Below are 21448 nucleotides of genomic sequence, written 5' to 3'. Positions count from 1 at the left end.
GTCAAGTTCCTTGGGGAGCGTTGATGGACAGCAATCTTCAAGTCATGCCACAAATTTCGATTGGATTTAGGTCGGGGCTCTGACTGAGCCACTCAAGGACCTTTTTGTTCCTCAGCCACTCCAGTGTAGCTTTGGCTGTGTGCTTTGGGTCGTCGTCATGCTGAAAGGTGAACTTCCGTCCCAGTTTCAGCTTTCTTGCAGAGGGCAGCAGGTTTTCCTCAAGGACTTCTCTGTACTTTGCTCCATTCATTTTCCCTTCTATCCTGACAAGTGCCTCAGTCCTTGCTGATGAGAAACATCCCCATAACATGATGCTGCCACCACCATGCTTCACAGTAGGGATGGTGTTCTTTGGGTGATGCGCTGTGTTGGGTTTGCGCCAAACATAATGCTTTGCATTTAGGCCAAAAAGTTCCATTTTAGTTTTGTCAGACCACAAAACCTTTTGCCACATGGCTACAGAATCTCCTGAGTGTTTTTTTGCATACTTCAAAACGGGATTCAAGGTGGGCTTTCTTGAGTAGTGACTTCCTTCTTGCCACCCTACCATACAGGCCAGATTTGTGGAGTGCTTGGGATATTGTTGTCACATGCACATTTTGACCAGTCTTGGCCACAAAAGCCTGTAGCTCTTGCAAAGTTGCCATTGGCCTCTTGGTAGCCTCTCTGATCAGTCTCCTTCTTGAGTTTGGAGGGACGGCCTGATCTAGGCAGGGTCTTGGTGGTGCCATACACCTTCCACTTCTTAATAATCGTCTTGACCGTGCTCCAAGGGATATTCAAGGCCTTTGATATTTTGTTATACCCATCCCCTGATCTGTGCCTTTCAACAACTTTGTCCCGGAGTTCTTTTGAAAGCGCCTTGGTGCTCATGGTTGAGTCTTTGCTTTGAAATGCATTACCCAGCAGAGTGAACCTACAGGAACTGCTGAATTTATCCTGAAATCATGTGAATCACCACAATTTAACACAGGTGGAGGCCACTTAACTTGGTGTGTGATTTTGAAGGCGATTGGTAACACCTGAGCTAATTTAGGATTGCTATTACAAGGGGGGTGGACACTTATCCAACCAAGCTATTTCAGTTTTTATTTTTAATTAAGTTTCTAAAAATTTCTAGAATATTTTTTTCACTTGGAAGTTGTGGGGTAGGATGTGTAGATAAATGAAAAAAAAGAACACAAAAAAACCCAAAAAACACAACACTTATTTTAATGCATTTTAATTCCAGGCTATAAGGCAACAAAAATGTGAAAATTTTGAAACAGGGTGTAGACAAGACCTAGATATTGTTTTCTTGAAGTCATGCAATTGTAATCCTAGCTCTGTGTGGTCATGCATTGTCTTGCTGGAAAATCAACACTTCCAGATTGGTCGTATCTTTCGCTGTTCTTGCGTGAATTAAAATCATGTCTTTTCAAATGGCTATTTATACAAATTCTTCATCAACTAATTTTGGCAATTTTAACTCAACTCAAATACACTGAGCATGTGGAGTTTTTTTGAAATTACATGACTTGAGCTCAGTATTTTGTTATCCTAAGGAACAATACTACTCAAACAATCAACAAACCTATCTGCTCACTATTTAAAATGTAAATAACATTATGTATGTGTCCAATGAGCTGTTGATGTAAAACTTAAGACTGCTGCGTTTTCATTGTGCATCAATATATATATATATATATATATATATATTATATATATATATATATATATATATATATATATATATATATATATATAAATAAATAAATACAGTAATGGGCAGCTGGCTCTGAGCTAAAATATATATTATTTTTATTATTATAAAATCAAAGTTGTAATCAAAGTTGGGGGGGGTGGGGGGGTGGCGGCACGTGCCCCCTCTGCCCTATGGGTTAGGTGCCTATGCACATACATAAACATCTGGCTCAGGTGTGACATTGTGCACATGATGTACTGTACTTTATTGGTTAATTTCTTAGGATCTGTAATTTTTTTTTTTTTTTTAAATAAAACAAAATAAAAAAAATTAAAAAAAACTGTAAATAAACATACCTCACACTCTGGCATCCCTATAAAATGACTGGCTTGAAAAGCAGAAACCGCCTGGGTTAATGCCATTGGATCTGCCATTCCTGTAAAAGAAGCATTATACTTTTTTATGAATATTGTCAGGGAAGAGCTTATAATCACAATGGACAGATGAACAAAAGAAAAGCATACAGCGTGTCACACTGTAGTGCATTAACCCACTCTGCCACTGAACCCTGTATACGTACAGAATTAAAATCCCAGGACAACTAAATACGAACCATTACATTATAATAATGTATAATGCTTGCTTACCTACATCTTCACTTGCAAACCTCACAAGTCTTCTAGCAACATACAAGGGGTCTTCCCCACCTTCCAGCATGCGCCCCAACCAGTAGAGGGAAGCATTCTCATCGGAGCCCCGCATGGACTTGTGTAGTGCAGAGATGCAGTTGTAATGTTCTTCACCTGATATATACATGAATATAAATGCAGGTCGATTTATTGTTTGCCAAGTACTGTATTTATTTCTAAACACTCTACGGTACTATAAAAACAATTTATTAGTCATGCTTACTGTACAAGTTCATTCTGAGTAAACCACTTAATGACAGTGTTTCATTGACAATGTAAGTTAGTCATGGCTTAATTGGATGCTTATGACTCAGTTACGTCACAGTCCTCAGCATCACATCATTTGTATTGTTATTGATTTCCATTACACAAGAGTAGATGTTATTGAATATACTATAAGCTGTGCATTTTAGAAATTAGAATGTCTCTCCTGGTATCAAGGGCTGTGGTCACCATCATTCAATGAATACAATTTCAAGTGTCTTGTACAAAAAGTAAAAACTGGGACTTACATCAATATGTGATTTTTTAATTTTTTTTTTATTAAAGTTAATACAAGAACTAAGGAGGGTGTACATTAAATAAGAAAGTATGACAACATTGGCAGGTGTTTTTAAATTGTTCAGAATGGATACTTGCAGAGATATGCACAGTAAACAGACTTGAAGAATCGTAAATAAATAACCTACTGCTCAAATGGACTTATTTAGGACAAATGCACAACCATATAAAATTCCTGTTGATACTTTTATCACACACAACAACTGCTTTTAACCACATGGTCTCTGCGATGTTTGGCCTTAGCATTGGAAGACAAGCATAACATGACCAATAAGTTGCCACCTGTTCCATCAAAACATTACACACAAAAGACAACATTCCTCCGCCCAGGAGAGCAACCACCAAAAAAAGGTGTTAAAACCAATCCTCGCCCAGGACAACTGGAAGCTGCTAGAGACTGGAAAATGCTGGCAGATGTTGGTCAACGGCTTATTTTTCCACCTGAGACAGCCACCACTAACCTTCAACCAGATATTGTCTTGTGGTCTGGATCAGCATGCCTTGTTCACCTGGTAGAGTTAACAGTGCCATGGGAGGATGCTGTAGATGAGGCTTATGAGAGGAAGAAACTGCGGTATGCTCAACTAACCACTGAAGCGGAACAGCGAGGATGGAGAGTCCGGGTTTACCCAGTGGAGGTGGGTTGTCGAGGATTTGTGGCACACTCTACAAACCGGTTTCTCAGAGATGTCGGATTCAGTGGCCAAGAGTTGCGTCGCGCAGTGAAGAACTTATCTGAAGCAGCAGAGAGGAGCAGCAACTGGCTGTGGTTGAGACGGAAAGATTCTGGCTGGGGATCTCAAGCACAATAGAAAGAAACAATGATGTATGGGTAAGTAAGCTGGGCTGAGTTGAGTGGGGGACGGAGGGGGGTGATGCTGGGACGCCAGAATCACCGTCGAGCCCTCTTGAGGTATCATGGGCTAGTCGACGAAACACAGAGGATGGAAGGTGCCCACTTGAAGACCCCAGAGATGTACCCTACTTAGCTCAATCCAGACAGACGGTTGTCATGCTGATGCGCTGGGGAGACCGCACTGGTTGATCCCCGGAGCCAGCATCACAGCCGTTGTGTGTGCTGATGCGCTAGGGAGGCAATAAACTAATCCCTGGAGCCAGCATTACACTTCAGCCATCAACACCAGACAGAAGGATATCTACATCATTATATGGAAGGAAGCGCAAATGGATGGAGACACAGATGGATCACATTAGTTTACTGTAAAGCTACGTCTTAGTTGGTGCTTATCTTGGCGAGAGCCGAGTTCAAATCAGCATGAAGTTTTAACATCTACTCTCGTGTAATGAAAATCTTAGAGGAAATGCATTATCGTTCCCGCCTCTGTGACTGGTCTCAAATGACCTCACACAAAATATAATCCCCTATATTGTTACATTAGTTATTTAAAGTGCCTTTCTCATGTGGTTAATATTTCAAATGCTTACCCAATGCCATTCTCACACCACTATGCACTGCTGCAATACCTCAAGTACACAGGTTGTTGGCATAGCTATTTTTGATAGGCTCTCCTCAGAGAATCCTCCGAATGGCTCGGTTTCTCAGTCCAACATAAACAATGGGTCTGTACTTTGTAGCCTCAGGCAGGCTTTCAAGTTAAGCCTACACTAATAACCCTGACAGCTGAGCACTTGTCATGTCCCTTACAGAGGCGTCGTATTGTCTCTAACAGAGAGGGAATGAAGGCATCACTTAGTGTAAGAGTTGCTCCGGTGCTTCCTGTAGCATGTAAACCACGGTATAAGGCAGGAAATAAAGCGAGCAGAACAGGGTAGCAAAGGACATGCTAAGGCTTAACCCTTAGCGGTCCATTTATTCAATGCGTGTCAGGCGCGTCAGGTCCAATTTATTTTCACACGTGCAGTTTATTTTAGACGCGCTGTTTAAAAGTATTTTTTTTCACAGTAAAACAGGTTTAAAAGGTACTGCATATCAACAAGACACTCCGTACTGCATCTCCAGCCCCAACCCACCCCTTGTTCGCTGTATTTTTTACATACCTCTACATAGTAGTGCATACCGATAAATCATCTCCTGATCACTCGTTTTATCAACAAACTCCTCAATAATGCGATCCAAGTCATTATTTTATTACTATAACATCTAAAAAAAGCTCTGCAAATGTCTGTGATATTCTTTGAGCGCTGGATGCAGAAGCAGCTATCTTGTTTATGTCCATGTTATCTATGTAGTGTCGGGGCTGTATTCATGAGATACGCCCCTTTTTTTTCGGCTTCTCTCGGCTCCTATCGGTCTCACTCAGCCATTGAATCGTTTTTTCTGCTTTTTCCGGAGAAAAAATGACTAGAGACCTGTTTTTTTACATCTTTTTTACATTGGACCGGAAAGGGAAAATTGCAATGTCGGACCAGGTCTGACATAGGACCGCAAAGCGATAACCCTCCTCCCCGGTTTGTGAAAAAAAAGTGGCTCTCCACTTTAAAACCTGATAACTTTGCAAGGCACATAAACCTTTGTTGAACCACACGAGTATCTGGCTATCCATTTCATGGCAATAATTTAAGGCCGGCAAAAGATTGTCAAATGCCACTGCATATTGCTGTGCACAGAAACCATTATATGTTAATGAGAAATACAACAGATGCTGGCATATCCAATTTAATTGGTTCCAGGGGTTTATCTGATATGTGAAAATATTGTATCTCTGAGGGAGTTGTTGTACTACATTGTAGTTGCTTTACATTGGGGCAACAAAAACACTGACGTACAATACTGCACACATACTATGCAAAGAAAATCTGGAAAAATTACTGCAAAAAAAGTGTAGTACTGAAAAACAAAGCACTGTAATACAGTATTTGGGAATTTACAAAACATTCATACTGTACTTCAGTCCGTACCAAAGTAATCTGACAGTATTTAATTTTTTGCAGAATTAGCGTGCACAGACACAGCTGTGAAAACATTGTTTCAGCTTTTTAATGCTACAGTAATTATATGAATCCCTCATACTCTTGTCCTGTTTTCCATGAACTTAGTAACAGCTAGCATGTAAAAGGTGAAACGGCAGTCTTTTTGACCACCTTTGGGTCTGTAGAAATACCCCCCTTTTCTAGCACCTGGTTTGTATATGCAACTCAAATCTATTCTGTGCTGCTAAGAGATGCATTTACTGTTTTAGACACATAATACAATGTGCATTGATCCGTTTCCATCTGTACCATTCAATCGGTACCAGCATGTATTACTGTCACATGCCAGATGTCCATCAGTTAATAGAGGATATAGTATTTTACAGGATCTGAAACTATAGGTTCTGTTGTACAAAATACAAATAAAAACAGAGATTATGGTGAAAGATATAGGCTACAGCAAAATACCACCTCTTCGATTACACCTTTTCTGAAACACATACCGTAACTTGCAAGAATCCCAGACAAACAGCATGCTAGAACTTACCCGCTTTGTCATACAGTATGTGTGATCTCTGCATCCCTTCTTTGACATGATCTTCCTCAATTAAAATGGTCTGAGAGGTATCGAGCTTCAAGTGGCCTAGTTTTGCTGCATTCATTCTCGTCTGGACAGCAAGCTGTAATCCGTTTAGCCCATTTCTTGCATCTCCGTCACACAGGTGTGCAATGGTGCGGACAGCTTTCTGCTCAATGTAAACCTGTGGTCTACAAAACAAGCAAATAAAATTGGTTTGACCTAATTGCACATCTTAAACCCCTTGCCCACGCCTCAATAAACACATATTTCACCCCATTGGGTTTAAGCACTGAATAATAAACATATGACACAAGTCCCACTGAACTGACTGTAGCCTGTACCTCAGTAAACACCCAGTATGAACAGTAACCATTTACCCAAGCACAGCAAAAGTAGCAAGAGTTGATCACTTTGCAAATTGGCTGCATTGCTTTTATTTATAGAGAAAGGTGGGGAGAGGGTTGTTGCACTTGCTTTCATATTGGATGAAGCAAATGTTTTACAAAAACTTTCACATTCATTGCCAAGACCACTAAGAAAAAGCAAGTTTCTTTGAACAGTGTGCTCCTGTAGTTAAAGTCCAGGGCTTGTAACCAGAAGGTCACCGGTTCAAATCCCACACCTCCCACCAACAGTCACTGGTTCAAATCCTACCTCTGTCACTGACTGACTCGCTGTGTGACCCTGAGCAAGTCACTTAACCTCCTTGTGCTCCATCCTGCGGATGAGATGTTAAATCAATGTCCTATTGTAAGTGACTCTGCACATAATGCACAGTTCACAGCCTACCTCTGTAAAGCGCTTTGTGATGGTGGTCCACTATATAAAAATAAAGATATTATATTATACATTTTGAAAAATGCACGCGAGAACTGCGATTCAAACACTGTTGATTTTACAGTTCATTAGTTTGTTTCTGCTGCATTTTTTGTAAACAATAATGTGATTTCTACATTGTTGTGTTATTTTCTTTTGTTTTTAATGTTTTTTCAATTCTGTTAACTGTTGCTTCATTAAAATAAATACAAAACAACAATAAATAATGTATTGGCATTTATTATTATTATTTATTTCTTAGCAGACGCCCTTATCCAATGACATTATTTTTTACACATTATTTTACATACAAATACCCATTTATACAGTTGGGTTTTTACTGGAGCAATCTAGGTAAAGTACCTTGCACAAGGGTACAGCAGCAGTTTCCCCCACCTGGGATTGAGCCCACGACCCTCCGGTCAAGAGCTCTAACCACTACTCCACACTGCTGCCCCATTTACTTGAACAACGTAGTTTGAAAGTAAAAACCCAGTACATAAATATCAAGTTATAGGTATATGAAATGGAAAAACATGGAAATTACTTACCAACTGGAAAAGGGCTACAAATTACATTTTATACAGACAGATGGTTTGGGATATTTGTTATTCATTTGAATACAGATTAGCACAAACCGACAAACCACTTCCTTAGGAGATTAGCATGCATTACTATAGGAAATCTGGAAATCTGGAGCAGCTTCCCTTTTCGGCTGGTGCTTGCAGTCTGATATAAAACACTGCAATACACAGCTTACTAGCTTTAATTTGTATTAAAGTACGACTGCTTACTATAGAAATCACATTAATGTTTATGTAGTACCCTGGACAAGGGTAAAGGTTATTAACGTAGACTGTATACACTATTTAAGACTTTCAATGTAATACTGTTGTAGCTCAAATTTTGCGAGAACGTGTCGCCACGAGTGAGTGAGTGCGTAGGAGTAAAACGTTTGAAAGTGAAAGCAAACACAGACATTAATGCCTGCATTTTGTATACTGGGTCTATCTTTGGACCATGCCTTTTAGCACTCTAAAGGACTGGACACACCAGCGCATTGTGTCTTTTTTGACACGCAGTAGACAGTGCCACACCAGCGCATTATTATTTATTTATTTATTTCTCTTTCTTTCTTTCTTTCTTTCTTTCTTTCTTTCTTTGCAGACGCCCTTAGCGAGGGCGACTTACAATTTTTACAAGTTATCACAGTACAAAGTATTGCATTATAAAATATCACATTACAGGTAACCATATTATAAAATATCACATTACAGAATACAATAATACAGATAAGAGCAGATATAAAAGTACAATAAAATCAATTCAAGTACAAGCAAAATAAAGCATACAGTAAATTATAAGAGCGAATTCAACTAAGTGCAGTTAAACCTTATAGTAACTACTTGCTAATATGAGCAAAGTCCAGTAAGAACATGTGGTAAGTATAAATAGATAAATGGATAAGAATGATTTCAAATAAGAGCAATTACACAAAATGTGAGTACAGATACCTATAAGAGTAAAATCAAATAGAAGATATAGTATGCAGTTATAGGTAGGAGCAGCAGTTGAATGCAGCAGTTCAGTGCAAGTACAACCTGATGCAAGTACTGGTACAAGTGGGTGCCATATAGTCCAGTATAGTTGAGAGTGTTTACAGATGCGTCTGATCAGGTGTATCTTGAGGAGATGCTAAAAGGTGGTCAGGGACTGAGCAGTCCTGATATCCGTGGGTAGGTCGTTCCACCACTGAGGGGCAAGGGTGGAGAAAGAGCGGGCTCTGGAGGCGGGGGAGGGGAGGTGGGGTATTATTATTAGTTTATTTATTATTTGTTTATTTAGCAGATGCCTTTATCCAAGGCGACTTACAGAGACTAGGGTGTGTGAACTATGCATCAGCTGCAGAGTCACTTACAACTACGTCAGAGCAGAAGGAGGTTAAGTGACTTGCTCAGGGTTACACAATGAGTGAGTGGCTGAGGTGGGATTTGAACCGGGGACCTCCTGGTTACAAGCCCTTTTCTTTAACCACTAGACCACACAGCCTCCTATAGCTAGTCTGCCAGAGGTGCAGGAAGAGAGAGGATGAGAGGGGGTGTAGGAAGAAATGATAGTCTGGAGATAGGAGGGAGCAGAATGGTCAAGACAGTGATAGGCCCGAACTAGGTGCCGTGTGGAGTAAATTGGTGAGGAAGAGGTGAATTCTGCATATGTTGCGGAGGAAGAAGCGACAGGACCGTGCCAGAGTAGAGATGTGCTGAGAGTAGGAGAGGGAGGGGTCAAGGGTTTTGGTGGATGAGGAGGGAGAGAGGGTGGTGGAGTCAAGAGGAATAGAGGGAGATCAGCAGTGGGGGGGGAGGAGATCTGATTGTGAGATGGAGTTTAAGATGATGCGAGTGCATCCAGGAGATGGCCGAGAGACAGGCAGAGATACGGGAGGAAATGTCAGAGTCAGAGGTGGGAAAGGAGAGGAAGATCTGGGCATCATCAGTATAGAAGTGATAAGAGAAGGCAGCACGAGCAGAGAGTGAGAGTTTGTGACAGAGAAGAGCAGTTTCAGTGGAGTGTTCTGGACAAAAACCAGATTGGAGGGGGTCAAGCAGATAATGTGTTGACAGGAAAGCAGAGAGCTGGCGGTGAACCGCTCGCTCAAAGGTTTTGGAGAGGAACGGGAGGAGGGAGACAGGACAGTAGTTCTGGAGGGATGAGGGCTCCAAGGAGTTTTTGTTTTTTTTTAGGATGGGGGTGATGCAGACTTGTTTGAAGGTAGAGGGGAAACAGCCAGAGAGCAGAGATGTGTTGAGGAAAGAGGAAATAAAAGGGGAGTAGGCAGGGGCGGCAGCCTGGAAAAGGTGAGCGGGGAGGGAGTCTAGAGCACACGTGGTGCGTTTATTGCTCTGGAGCAGTGAGCACAGATCGGAATCCCAGAGGGGCGAGAAGGAGGAGAAGGAGGATAGGATAGTAGGGGTTGTAGAGGGTGCTGGGGAGGGAGTGAGCAGAGGACAGGGTATGTGTGGGGAAGGAGCTCTATACCCAAGCGTCAGTTACCTTTCCTGGGTAAAAAAAAAAAAGTACTTCACAGCATTCCATTTAGCATGAAAATACCCTACCTCCCCCCACTGTTGCTCTTACCCAATATGGGAAGACATGCAAAGTGTGACATCAACAGAAGAGAAAGGAAGAAGAGATTCATACAGTACATATGTTTGAAAATAAATTTCCATTTGACTTGAACTTCTTAAAAATCTTTAATACTGTGCCTATTTAAAATAGATAGACAGATAGATAGATAACAGTATGTGTTTATGCGTATTTGTATGTGTGTGTTTGTGTGTGTTTTTTTTGTGTGCGTGGGTGCACTTTTTATCTGTAAATACATTTTGTGTGTAAACAGTCAATAATATTACTAGACCACAGTTATACATCAACTAATTATGCAGCAAAAGATCTGACCGGTACATCTTGCCGCTTATATAGTGATGAAAGTGGCATGGGAAAAACAGGTTGTACCAAGAGCATGGCGCCGAGCAGGTGGAGTCTTTATACCTAAAGAAAAAGATTCTACAAGCATCAGTCAATTTCGTCCTATTTCCCTATTAAACGTAGAAGGCAAGATTTTCTTCAGCATTATTGCTCAGAAATTGTCAACTTACCTATTAAAGAACTGCTTCATTGACACTTCAATACAAAAAGCGGGCATTCCAGGTTTCCCAGGATGCTTAGAACACATCAATGTGATCTGGCAACAAATTCAATCAGCTAAAAAGGATAGGAAGGAGCTCCATGTGACATTCCTGGATTTGGCTAATGCATATGGTTCAGTGCCACATGAACTATTTTGGGCAGCATTTGATTTTTTCAGTGTTCCGATGACAATAACAAATTTAGTGAACGCCTACTTTGGAGATTTGCAATTTAGTTTTTCAACTTCAGAATTCAGCACTACATGGCAACGCCTAGAGGTTGGAATAATGGCAGGATGCACCATTTCTCCACTGGCTTTTACCATGGCAATGGAAGTAATCATTAGGGCATCAAAATGGTTAGTAGGAGGAGAGCGCTTGGCTTCTGGAATGCAACTACCACTAATTCGAGCATACATGGATGACATGACAACCATGACTACAACAGTAGCCTGCACTAATCGGTTATTGGGCAAATTAACCAATAACATTGAATGGGCACGAATGCAATTCAAGCCCACTAAATCAAGGAGCATCTCTATAATTAAAGGTAAAGTAGTCGATAAAACATTCTTCATTAATGGTGAGGCAATACCAACAGTGTCTGAGAAGCCAGTGAAGAGTCTTGGGAGATGGTACGACAGGGATCTAAAGGACACAGTTCGTGTGGGAGAAGTTAGACAACAAGCAGTGGAAGGGTTGAAGAGCATAGACAGCAGCGCTTTACCAGGTAAACTAAAACTCTGGTGCTTTCAGTTTGGTCTACTGCCGAGGTTGCTGTGGCCACTGACTGTGTACGAGGTTTCTTTGACAACAGTAGAGAAGCTGGAAGCTTTAATCAGTTCATACATCAGGAAATGGTTGGGAGTTCCACGCTGCCTCAGCAGAGTGGGACTTTATGGTAAAGGAATACTGCAGCTACCAGTCTCCGCTCTAACCGAGGAGTTTAAGTGCGCCAAGGTCAGACTGGAAATGACGTTAGTAGAGTCATGCGACAAATGCGTAAGGGAGGCAGCACCTGTGTTGAAAACTGGAAGAAAGTGGGCAGCAAAGAAAGCTGTGGAAGATGCAAAGGCTGCCCTTCGAATTGGTGATACCATGGGGCAAGTTCAGCATGAAAGAGGGGGTCTTGGTCTCAGTTCAACTCCTCCTACATGGCACAAGGCAGCCCCAGCTCAAAGGAGGAAGCTGGTAGTCAACGAAATGCAAAAGCAGGAGGCGAGGATGAGGTGTATAAAGGCCGTTTCCCAGGCCAAGCAGGGAGAATGGATGAGATGGGAGAGTGTGGAACAACCCAAGATTGGCTGGCAAGACCTATGGTCAATGGAACAGAGCAGGATCAGTTTCCTCATCAGGTCAACATATGATGTTCTCCCATCACCACAGAACCTAAACCTCTGGGTAGGAGAGGATCCCTCATGTCCTTTGTGTTCATCACCCGCAACATTAAGGCACATTTTGACAGGATGTAAGGTGGCTCTTAGCCAAGGACGGTTTACTTGGCGCCATGACCAGGTGCTGCGATGTTTGGCCTTAGCATTATTATTATTATTATTATTTATTTCTTAGCAGACGCCCTTATCCAGGGTGACTTACAATCGTAAGCAAAAACATTTCAAGCGTTACAATACAAGTAATACAATAAGAGCAAGAAATACAATAACTTTTGTTCAAGTAAAGTACAAGTTTGACAAACCACAATTCAATAATACAGCAGGTAATAGTGATAGTTACATCAGGATATGATTAAATAGTGATAGTTACATCAGGATGTGATTAAATTGGAAGACAAGCGTAACATGACCAATAAGTTGCCATCTGTTCCATCAAAACATTACACACAAAAGACAACATTCCTCCGCCCAGGAGAGCAACCACCAAAAAAAGGTGTTAAAACCAATCCTCGCCCAGGACAACTGGAAGCTGCTAGAGACTGGAAAATGCTGGCAGATGTTGGTCAACGGCTTATTTTTCCACCTGAGATTGCCACCACTAACCTTCGACCAGATATTGTCTTGTGGTCTGGATCAGCACTCCTTGTTCACCTGGTAGAGGTAACAGTGCCATGGGAGGATGCTGTAGATGAGGCGTATGAGAGGAAGAAACTGCGGTACGCTCAACTAGCCACTGAAGCGGAACAGCGAGGATGGAGAGTCCGGGTTTACCCAGTGGAAGTGGGTTGTCGAGCATTTGTGGCACACTCTACAACCCGGTTTCTCAGAGACGTCGGATTCAGTGGCCAAGAGTTGCGTCGCACAGTGAAGAACTTATCTGAAGCAGCAGAGAGGAGCAGCAACTGGCTGTGGTTGAGACGGAAAGATTCTGGCTGGGGATCTCAAGCACAATAGAAAGAAAGAAACGCTGATGTACAGGTAAGTAAGCTGGGCTGAGTTGAGTGGGGGACGGAGGGGGGTGATACTGGGACGCCAGAATCACCGTCGAGCCCTCTTGAGGTGTCGTGGGCTAGTTGACGAAACACTGAGGATGGAAGGTGCCCACTTGAAGACCCCAGAGATGTACCCTACTTAGCTCAATCCAAACGGTTGTCATGCTTGTAAGCTCGAAACTGACTGGTCCATCACGATTCACAGTGTCCAAGGAAACATAAGTCCGGAAACTAAATGCTCTCAGAAAAGGAATGTTTTACTCTACTTTACATACGTAATGAACTGTGGAAACTGGAAGAAAATGCACTCCTTATGAAAGCAGTCACAAAATTAAATAAATAAATAATTAATTCTATAGGTGTACCCACCTATTTTACATGCCAATTTTCTCCCCAGTTTGGCAACTACTGCAAGAGCTGCAAATCAGGGTTTCATGCTTCTCCAAAACCGTAAACCGTTCTCCCTTTTGGTTTTGCGTTAGAGGGTATGCAGGGGTATATTTTCTGTACAAAAGTGTAGCAGGGGGTGATCTGTGCTGACTCTTCTGGTGTATTCATAGTGCTGCAGGAAGAGGGCAGCAGCTGTTCAATATCCACCTGTTGGTCATGGCAATGACACGGAGAGGTGGGAGAGAGGGTGTGTAGGCTTTCCTTCTCTCGGAGTGGCTGAGAGGTGGGTCTTGGAGGGATTGCTGGCACTATAAAATAACATTCTGCAGTTCCCTCAGGTCTGCCCTTTTAAGAGATGTGCGGACGCTCTGGTCCAGAACTGAGACACGGCTGGGAAGGAAAATCCGAAAGAAAAGAAAACAAAAGAAAAATGGTGGTAGCGGGGAAGACCATGGGCAGACCCCAAGTATTGTTACAGCAGGCTGAGGGAGCAGCGAGTAGGACGGAGACCCGAGCCGTGTGTGTAGCGACGGTCGGTGTGACGCTGCCGAGTGCAGCACCTTTTATTTGTAGTTTGTCTTTTCCTTTCGCCTTTTGTTTATTCTTTTTGAGCACCTGTGAGTGCGCCTGCACTTGTACTCTGGTAGACAGACCACGGTCAACAGCGCCGTCCTCTGCGGGCTAAAACATGGACTCACCCACCGATAATAAAACTGGGCACTTATGCTGTGTTTCAAGTTCACCTTTCTGTCTCCCCTGTGTCAGTGAATTACCACCGCCCTTCCACAAAAAGGCTCTGGTTAATCTGAAAAGTTTGTTCTCCTTTAAAGTTGCGCCCTCCACTTTCATGAAATTGTTTGGGATATTGCTCTGCTAGTTGCTTAGAACTTAATTTAGCAATTTTTCTGTGTAAGTATTCATCTTTATTTGATTTACTAACCGTTTTAACTTTTCACTGCCACCAATTCAAAAGATCTGTACTTCTCACTTCCTATTTTTAAGTGGAGTGGAAACAAATGGCAAAATTCAGGTTCTGTGAAAGTCATGACCACTGCGATATAATCGTATACTTATTTAGTAGCAATAGTGCCTGTCGCTGAAGGCTCTACCATGTGTTAGTTGACCGCGACTGGAGTTAAGCATCCCAAGCAGAAAGAACAGTAGAGCCTTCATCGAGAGGGCACCGTCGCTATTAGAAAACGATTTTTCTCTTCCAAAACACAGAAGGTTAAAAAAGGCAAAGATATACTGTATTCCTTTGAATTTAAGACGAACTTTAACAATTTTTTGCTTCTCAAAAATAGTCTGCATCTTAAATTCGAGTACAGTATAGCAATGCGTGTATTTAAAAAAAAAAAAAAAACACCAACAAAAGGCATGACTACTCTAGTAGATAAGCAGCTACGTGACTTACTGCTGAGAAAAGATGAACCAAAACGTTCCTGTCTGCTCTCAAATCATCCATGACATACAGTCAGCCATTTTCAAAGAAGCGTCATTAGCTTTATGAGGAATTCGAAGAGAAGCTTTTACAATATCAGAGTTTCTACCAAACAGTACCAGCTTGGATAGATCGATATGCTGACCAGACCCATGTATTTTTCAACATGTCAAATTTACAACAATCTTTGTAAATGCATCTTTATCACTGTGTGGTGTCCACAGATGTTGTGTAGACAGTTTGTTATTTTGGATTACATGCAGTTGCCTTTAAAGGTCTGTTAGTTCAAAAGACACAGATAATTCAGGGGACTATAAGGTAAAGTGGGTTAAGCACTTAAGTACACGCTGTACTGACCCACTTGGAACTATAGGCAAGCCAAAATCCTTTCGTCTAAATTTATCTTGCTTGGCTGGCAGTTGTAAAATCAGATCGTTTGCAAGTGCAGCCATAACTTGCTAGGAAGGAAAGCATCCAAAAACTCAGCAACGGAATAAACAAAACACGCACACACATTACAGCTTACAGATTTAATGTTCTAGGTCCGAATACATTGTCTCGAGTTGAACAGACTTCTCCAAATTGTATGACCCCCTTTAAATCTTCTACTAACAACTATACTTAATCTGTACTTACAAGGAAAGGAAAAGGATCACTTGGCATGGCAGCCTGGAAAAGAAAATGTTCTTTCTTTATTTCCAGTTTGATCCTTTACAAGTTTTACTATAAGCTTTCAGAGTAAAGATGATCTTGTTAATTTATAAAAAATAAAAAAAATAATCCTCTTCATTCCTGTTGAAACTGCATAGTTTCAAAAGATTGTATCTGAATATGCAATGTGAAATGTAAAACCTTGTGTGTTGGTTGCCAGCCTCTATTCTTTTGTTTCAGCCATCTCTTGATTGGCTTAGAGTCACACATCTTTACTGTATCACATATCACATATTCTGTGTTGTGTTATTTAATTAGCTAGTCCTCTGCGGGCTTTAAGTCTTAAATTTGCTTTTATATATGTCTGCTATGTCTTTCCATCTGCCATTTCTCTCTGTATCTATTTTTTTTATTTTATCTTTCCTTCTTATAAGAAACATTTAAATTAAATTTAGTATTTCTGTATTTTGTTTAATTTCTGTATGGTTGTGTTAGATAAAAGTGTCTGCTAAATAACAATAATAATAATAACAACAATAATAATAAAAAATAAACTAGAACTGCCAGGCAGTTTTACAGCTTCCAAGCTCAGCACCAGTTGAACATTTTGGCAAGCTGTAGCATTGCAGCACAAGTGTCAGCAACAGATCAGTTTTCTGGAGCAGTTTCAATTAAAAATACTGCATTAGTTCATTCTCACGATGCTTTATAACTTTAAACACCATAATAACCACAACCCTATCTACACACTGTAAGGAGTTATAAGCTAATTTGGCATTTAACCTTAAGGAGAGGTCAAAGGTCATGATCAAGGTATTTTTTTAATAGAGTATATATGGGTTCCTAAATGTGTTGTATAGTAACCATAACCCTATGTGCACTGTAAGGAGTTATAAGCTAGTTTTACATTATAAACTATGGAGAGGTCAAAGGTCGCAGGTAAGGTCATTTTTGGATAGAGCACATATGGTTTCTTATATGTGTTTGTCACAAAGACGGCCGGAGTGGGTGGTGTCAGACCAGAGACAGGAAATAAACAGACAGAGATTTGTGGTTTGGTGCAGCTGAGCGAATGCTTTCGCTCAGCATTTAATCAACAGAACAGAAAATAAAAGGTTGGAACACAAAAACAGGACACGGCACTTGCGCCAAAATAAACAAACATACAAAACGACTAACACTAAACAAACGGTGCACGGACAGACACACAAACACGGTGAGTGAAAACACTTCTTATTATTATTACTTTGCTTTGCTTTTACGTTCTCCTCTCTCTCCCGTTCTCCACTCACCGAACACCTAACCCCGACTGAGTGCTACGTGTCTCTATATATACTGTTGTGCTGGGATTCAATTACTAATTAATTATTCACTTGAATCCCAGCACGTGAATTAATTCTGTGCAACCCCGTGCTCACATATTACATTTAACCAGCACGTGAAGTGATTTGTGCTCTCCTCGTGCCTAAATACAAATCTACACTTTTTAAACACACGTGAAACACAGACCCGTTTATATCCCGTGTACCAATCTATACACCAACATTAACATACACACGCACGCAACATACAACACAGATCACACAAATGCACACAGGGGCGGGGCACTTTGCCACATATACCCCCCCTTGTGCGCAGCACACATGGCCTCAACGGCCACCTCCCCCCTTAAAAACCCAGCAGTCCAGAACAAAGTCTCGGGCTGGGAAGGGAGGCTTCAGTGGGCCCTTGGCTGGCAATGCTGTCAGCACCCCTGCCGGTAGTGGCACGGCTGACAGCCTGTTGGTCCCATCCTGCAGCGAAAAAGCTGCGGGGGCAGGTGGTCCCCCGACCTCCCCCTTCTTCGTAGCCGGCAGCTCCCTCCTGTGGGGCTCCGGCCACAAGAACTCCTGCAGCGAAACTGCTGCTGGGGAAAGTGGTCTCCAGACCTCCTCCCCCTTCTTCGTGGCCGGCAGCTCCCCTTTCTGGGGCTCCGGCCACCGTACTCCCTGCGGAGGTACGGGCAGCAGAGGCAGCTCCTGCTCCTCTGCTCCGGGCGGTGGCGGAGGCAGAGGCAGCTCCAGCTCCTCTGCTCCTGGCGGTGGTGGAGGCAGAGGCAGCTTCAGCTCCTCTGCTCCTGGCGGTGGTGGAGGCAGAGGCAGCTCCTGCTCCTCTGCTCCTGGAGGTGGTGGAGGCAGAGGCAGCTCCTGCTCCTCTGCTCCTGGAGGTGGTGGAGGCAGAGGCAGCTCCTGCTCCTCTGCTCCTGGAGGTGGTGGAGGCAGAGGCAGCTCCTGCTCCTCTGCTCCTAGTGGAGGAAGCGGTGGAGGTGGCGGAGGCAGAGGCAGCTCCTCTGCTCCTGGCGGCGCTGGCTCCCTCCGCTGTGGCGGCTGGGCTGGTGCGCGCCGTGCTGCCTTCAGCAGCATGAATAGAGGCTGCTGGGGGACACCAGCCTCCTGCCCCTCTCCCCCCCAAAAATTTTCAGGGGGTTGAGCCTGTAACCCCTCCCCTTCCGGCTCTTGGGGCTGAACCAGCAAGCATTTTCCCTCTGCTGGTGGCTTGGGTCCCAGGGCTGTGGAAGCCCCGACTTGCCTCCCTTTGGGCTGTGGACGCACCGACTCCTCCCTTTTGGGCTGTGGACGCACCGACTCCTCCCTTTTGGGCTGTGGACGCACCGACTCCTCCCTTTTGGGCTGTGGACGCACCGACTCCCCCCTCTCAGGCGTAGGACGTTCGGGCTCCTCCCACTCAGGCGTAGGACGTTCGGGCTCCTCCCACTCAGGCGTAGGACGTTCGGGCTCCTCCCACTCAGGCGTAGGACGTTCGGGCTCCTCCCACTCAGGCGTAGGACGTTCGGGCTCCTCCCACTCAGGCGTAGGACGTTCGGGCTCCTCCCATTTGGGCTGTGGACGCTCAGGCTCCTCCCATTTGGGCTGTGGACGCTCAGGCTCCTCCTGCTTGGGCACTGGCGAGCTGGCATAGGGGCATCCTGACCAGTCATGTCCCCCTTCCTCACACCGCCCGCACCAGTTCGGTGGCACCTCGGAGCAGTCCCTCCAGCGGTGATCCACCTCTCCGCACCAGGTGCACCAGGGGAACAGGTTCTCTGGCTCCTCTGGTCGCTGTTGCACTTGTGGCTGGGGCGGTGGGAGCAGCAGTCTACCTCCCCCTGCTGGTGGTGGAGACTGAGGCGACCCCTGCTCCTCCCTCTCCTGATGGACAGGGCAGTGGGCCACGAAGTGCTCACCTCCGCAGATGGGGCATCGTTGGGGTAGCTGTCCGAGGGGGTACCAGGGGCAGTTGGTGCTGGAATGCCCAGGCTCAGCACAGCAGTAACACCCGGGCTGCTGTTCCTCCTCCTCCTCACCTTGGAAGGGGCAGATCGCCACCGTGTGTCCTTGGACCCCACAGGCCAGGCACCAGCCTTGGTCCTCGAGGCCCCCGAGGAGGTCCTCCAGGTCCCGGCAGCCGTCTCTCCAGCCTTCCATTTTCCCCTCGGGGTGCACCAACCAGTCCCATATTTTTCGGGACGGTGGGGAACCCGGTGGCAGTGGGGTGGCTACTGCTGCTTGGGGTGACCGCTGCTTCGGCTGCTTCCTGCAGCTCTTTCTCCCCATCCCTCTTCTTGCTCTTTTTTTTTTTTTTTTTTTTTTTTTGTAATCCAGAAATGCTGTTCCTGCTCTGGCCTGAGTCCTGGAGGCGCTGTAGATCCCTCTTCTGACACCACGTGTCACAAAGACGGCCGGAGTGGGTGGTGTCAGACCAGAGACAGGAAATAAACAGACAGAGATTTGTGGTTTGGTGCAGCTGAGCGAATGCTTTCGCTCAGCATTTAATCAACAGAACAGAAAATAAAAGGTTGGAACACAAAAACAGGACACGGCACTTGCGCCAAAATAAACAAACATACAAAACGACTAACACTAAACAAACGGTGCACGGACAGACACACAAACACGGTGAGTGAAAACACTTCTTATTATTATTACTTTGCTTTGCTTTTACGTTCTCCTCTCTCTCCCGTTCTCCACTCACCGAACACCTAACCCCGACTGAGTGCTACGTGTCTCTATATATACTGTTGTGCTGGGATTCAATTACTAATTAATTATTCACTTGAATCCCAGCACGTGAATTAATTCTGTGCAACCCCGTGCTCACATATTACATTTAACCAGCACGTGAAGTGATTTGTGCTCTCCTCGTGCCTAAATACAAATCTACACTTTTTAAACACACGTGAAACACAGACCCGTTTATATCCTGTGTACCAATCTATACACCAACATTAACATACACACGCACGCAACATACAACACAGATCACACAAATGCACACAGGGGCGGGGCACTTTGCCACAGTGTTCCATAGTAAACATTAACCTATCTGCACTTTGTAAGGAGTTATAAGCTAGTTTTACATTTGACCGAAGATTTTGAAAGCTTTTTAAAGAAATGCGTTAGGTGGCCATATTGGTTCACGCACAAACGCCATCTTGACAGTAACATTTATCGCAGCAACTTCTGCTTTGCAAACTTGAAGCGGGTTTGGTTGCTGATGACGTATGTGAATCCAAAAAATGCATCAGGTCGCCATCTTGGTTGATGCAGGAACGCAATTTTTTTGCATCTTAAATGTAATCTACACGGGATGATACCAGCCAAGTTTCATGTTTATTTGGTTACACCACGTGCGAACAGGAGCAGTTTAAAGTTTTGGGAGGAAAAACAACAATAAAAATAAATAAATAAATAAATAAATAAATAAATCTTTACAATAACAGGCTTCCCAAGCCAGCTTGGAAACCTAATTAACCTGTTTGTTACACATTCATAATTGTGCATATTAAAAACACACGATAGTGACTACTTAGCTTGCTACAAAACATGTTCCACAAAGGCCAATATTTTCTTAAATAATTTGCATTGCACTAAGGAGACTACATTTCTAGAAAGAACAGATCTCTTTGTCACACATATACTATACTGTACACAACTGGCTTAGTTAAATTGCTGATTTTAAAAGAACCATTTTTGAAGCTGCTGTATTTAGGGAAACAAGCTGGTTCTGGAGTGACCTGGGATTTTACTTACCAGTATATTGTTTATAACAATCTAGAGTTTTAGTGAAATCTACAGTCACCCTCCTACTTTAATTGTACAGTGTATTTAAAACAGGATATGTCCAACTTGCTTTTGCCAAGTGGCATTTAATAAATCAGCTAAAATAAGAAGTACCTATTGCTCTAAACAATGGAGGATCTTTGTTTAAAGATCAGACCTAGGACTTATTTTGGCATACTAAAGACACAAAAAAACTGACTCACATCACCGTTGTAGTCTAAGGAGAAATAATATTAAAATGTTGTGAACCATCATTTGGAATGTTCTGTTCTTTTTAAAACACATTTTCACGCTTTAGTAAAAGAGATGACATATGTCAATCAAATTAAAAAATAAATAAATAAATAAATAAATAAATAAATAAATACAAAAATGTGGTTAACTGAGGCAATCACACTTACTAACAATGCAACATACATCCCCAGTTCATCTACAAATTAGCTGCCAAGTCACAATTCAGGTAAAAAAAGCTTCTATTTCTGACCTATCTGTGCTCAGGCATTCCTCAGTGCAATTTCCCCTCTTGTCTTCCCTGGTGGTGACGCATGGCCCTTGAATTCCAAACACTCAGTA

General features: G+C 43.1%; 1 protein-coding gene across 2 annotated transcripts in view; it reads right to left on the bottom strand.

Annotated features, from left to right (window-relative positions):
• wrnip1 (WRN helicase interacting protein 1) overlaps nucleotides 1-21448 on the bottom strand; it is a 37827-nt gene that overhangs the window by 3803 nt on the left and 12576 nt on the right. For both annotated transcript variants that reach the window (XM_059022623.1, XM_034000315.3), the window contains exons 4-6: nucleotides 6374-6594; nucleotides 2332-2487; nucleotides 2041-2120 (exon numbers count right to left, since the gene is read on the bottom strand). In XM_059022623.1, the coding sequence (XP_058878606.1) occupies nucleotides 2041-2120; nucleotides 2332-2487; nucleotides 6374-6594 (457 nt within the window). The remainder of the gene's footprint in view (nucleotides 1-2040; nucleotides 2121-2331; nucleotides 2488-6373; nucleotides 6595-21448) is intronic.

The sequence above is a fragment of the Acipenser ruthenus genome, chromosome 4, assembly GCF_902713425.1.
Source record: "Acipenser ruthenus chromosome 4, fAciRut3.2 maternal haplotype, whole genome shotgun sequence".
NCBI lineage: Eukaryota > Metazoa > Chordata > Actinopteri > Acipenseriformes > Acipenseridae > Acipenser > Acipenser ruthenus.
Note: the sequence above shows the minus strand (reverse complement) of the source record. Positions and strands in the feature narration are given on the sequence as shown.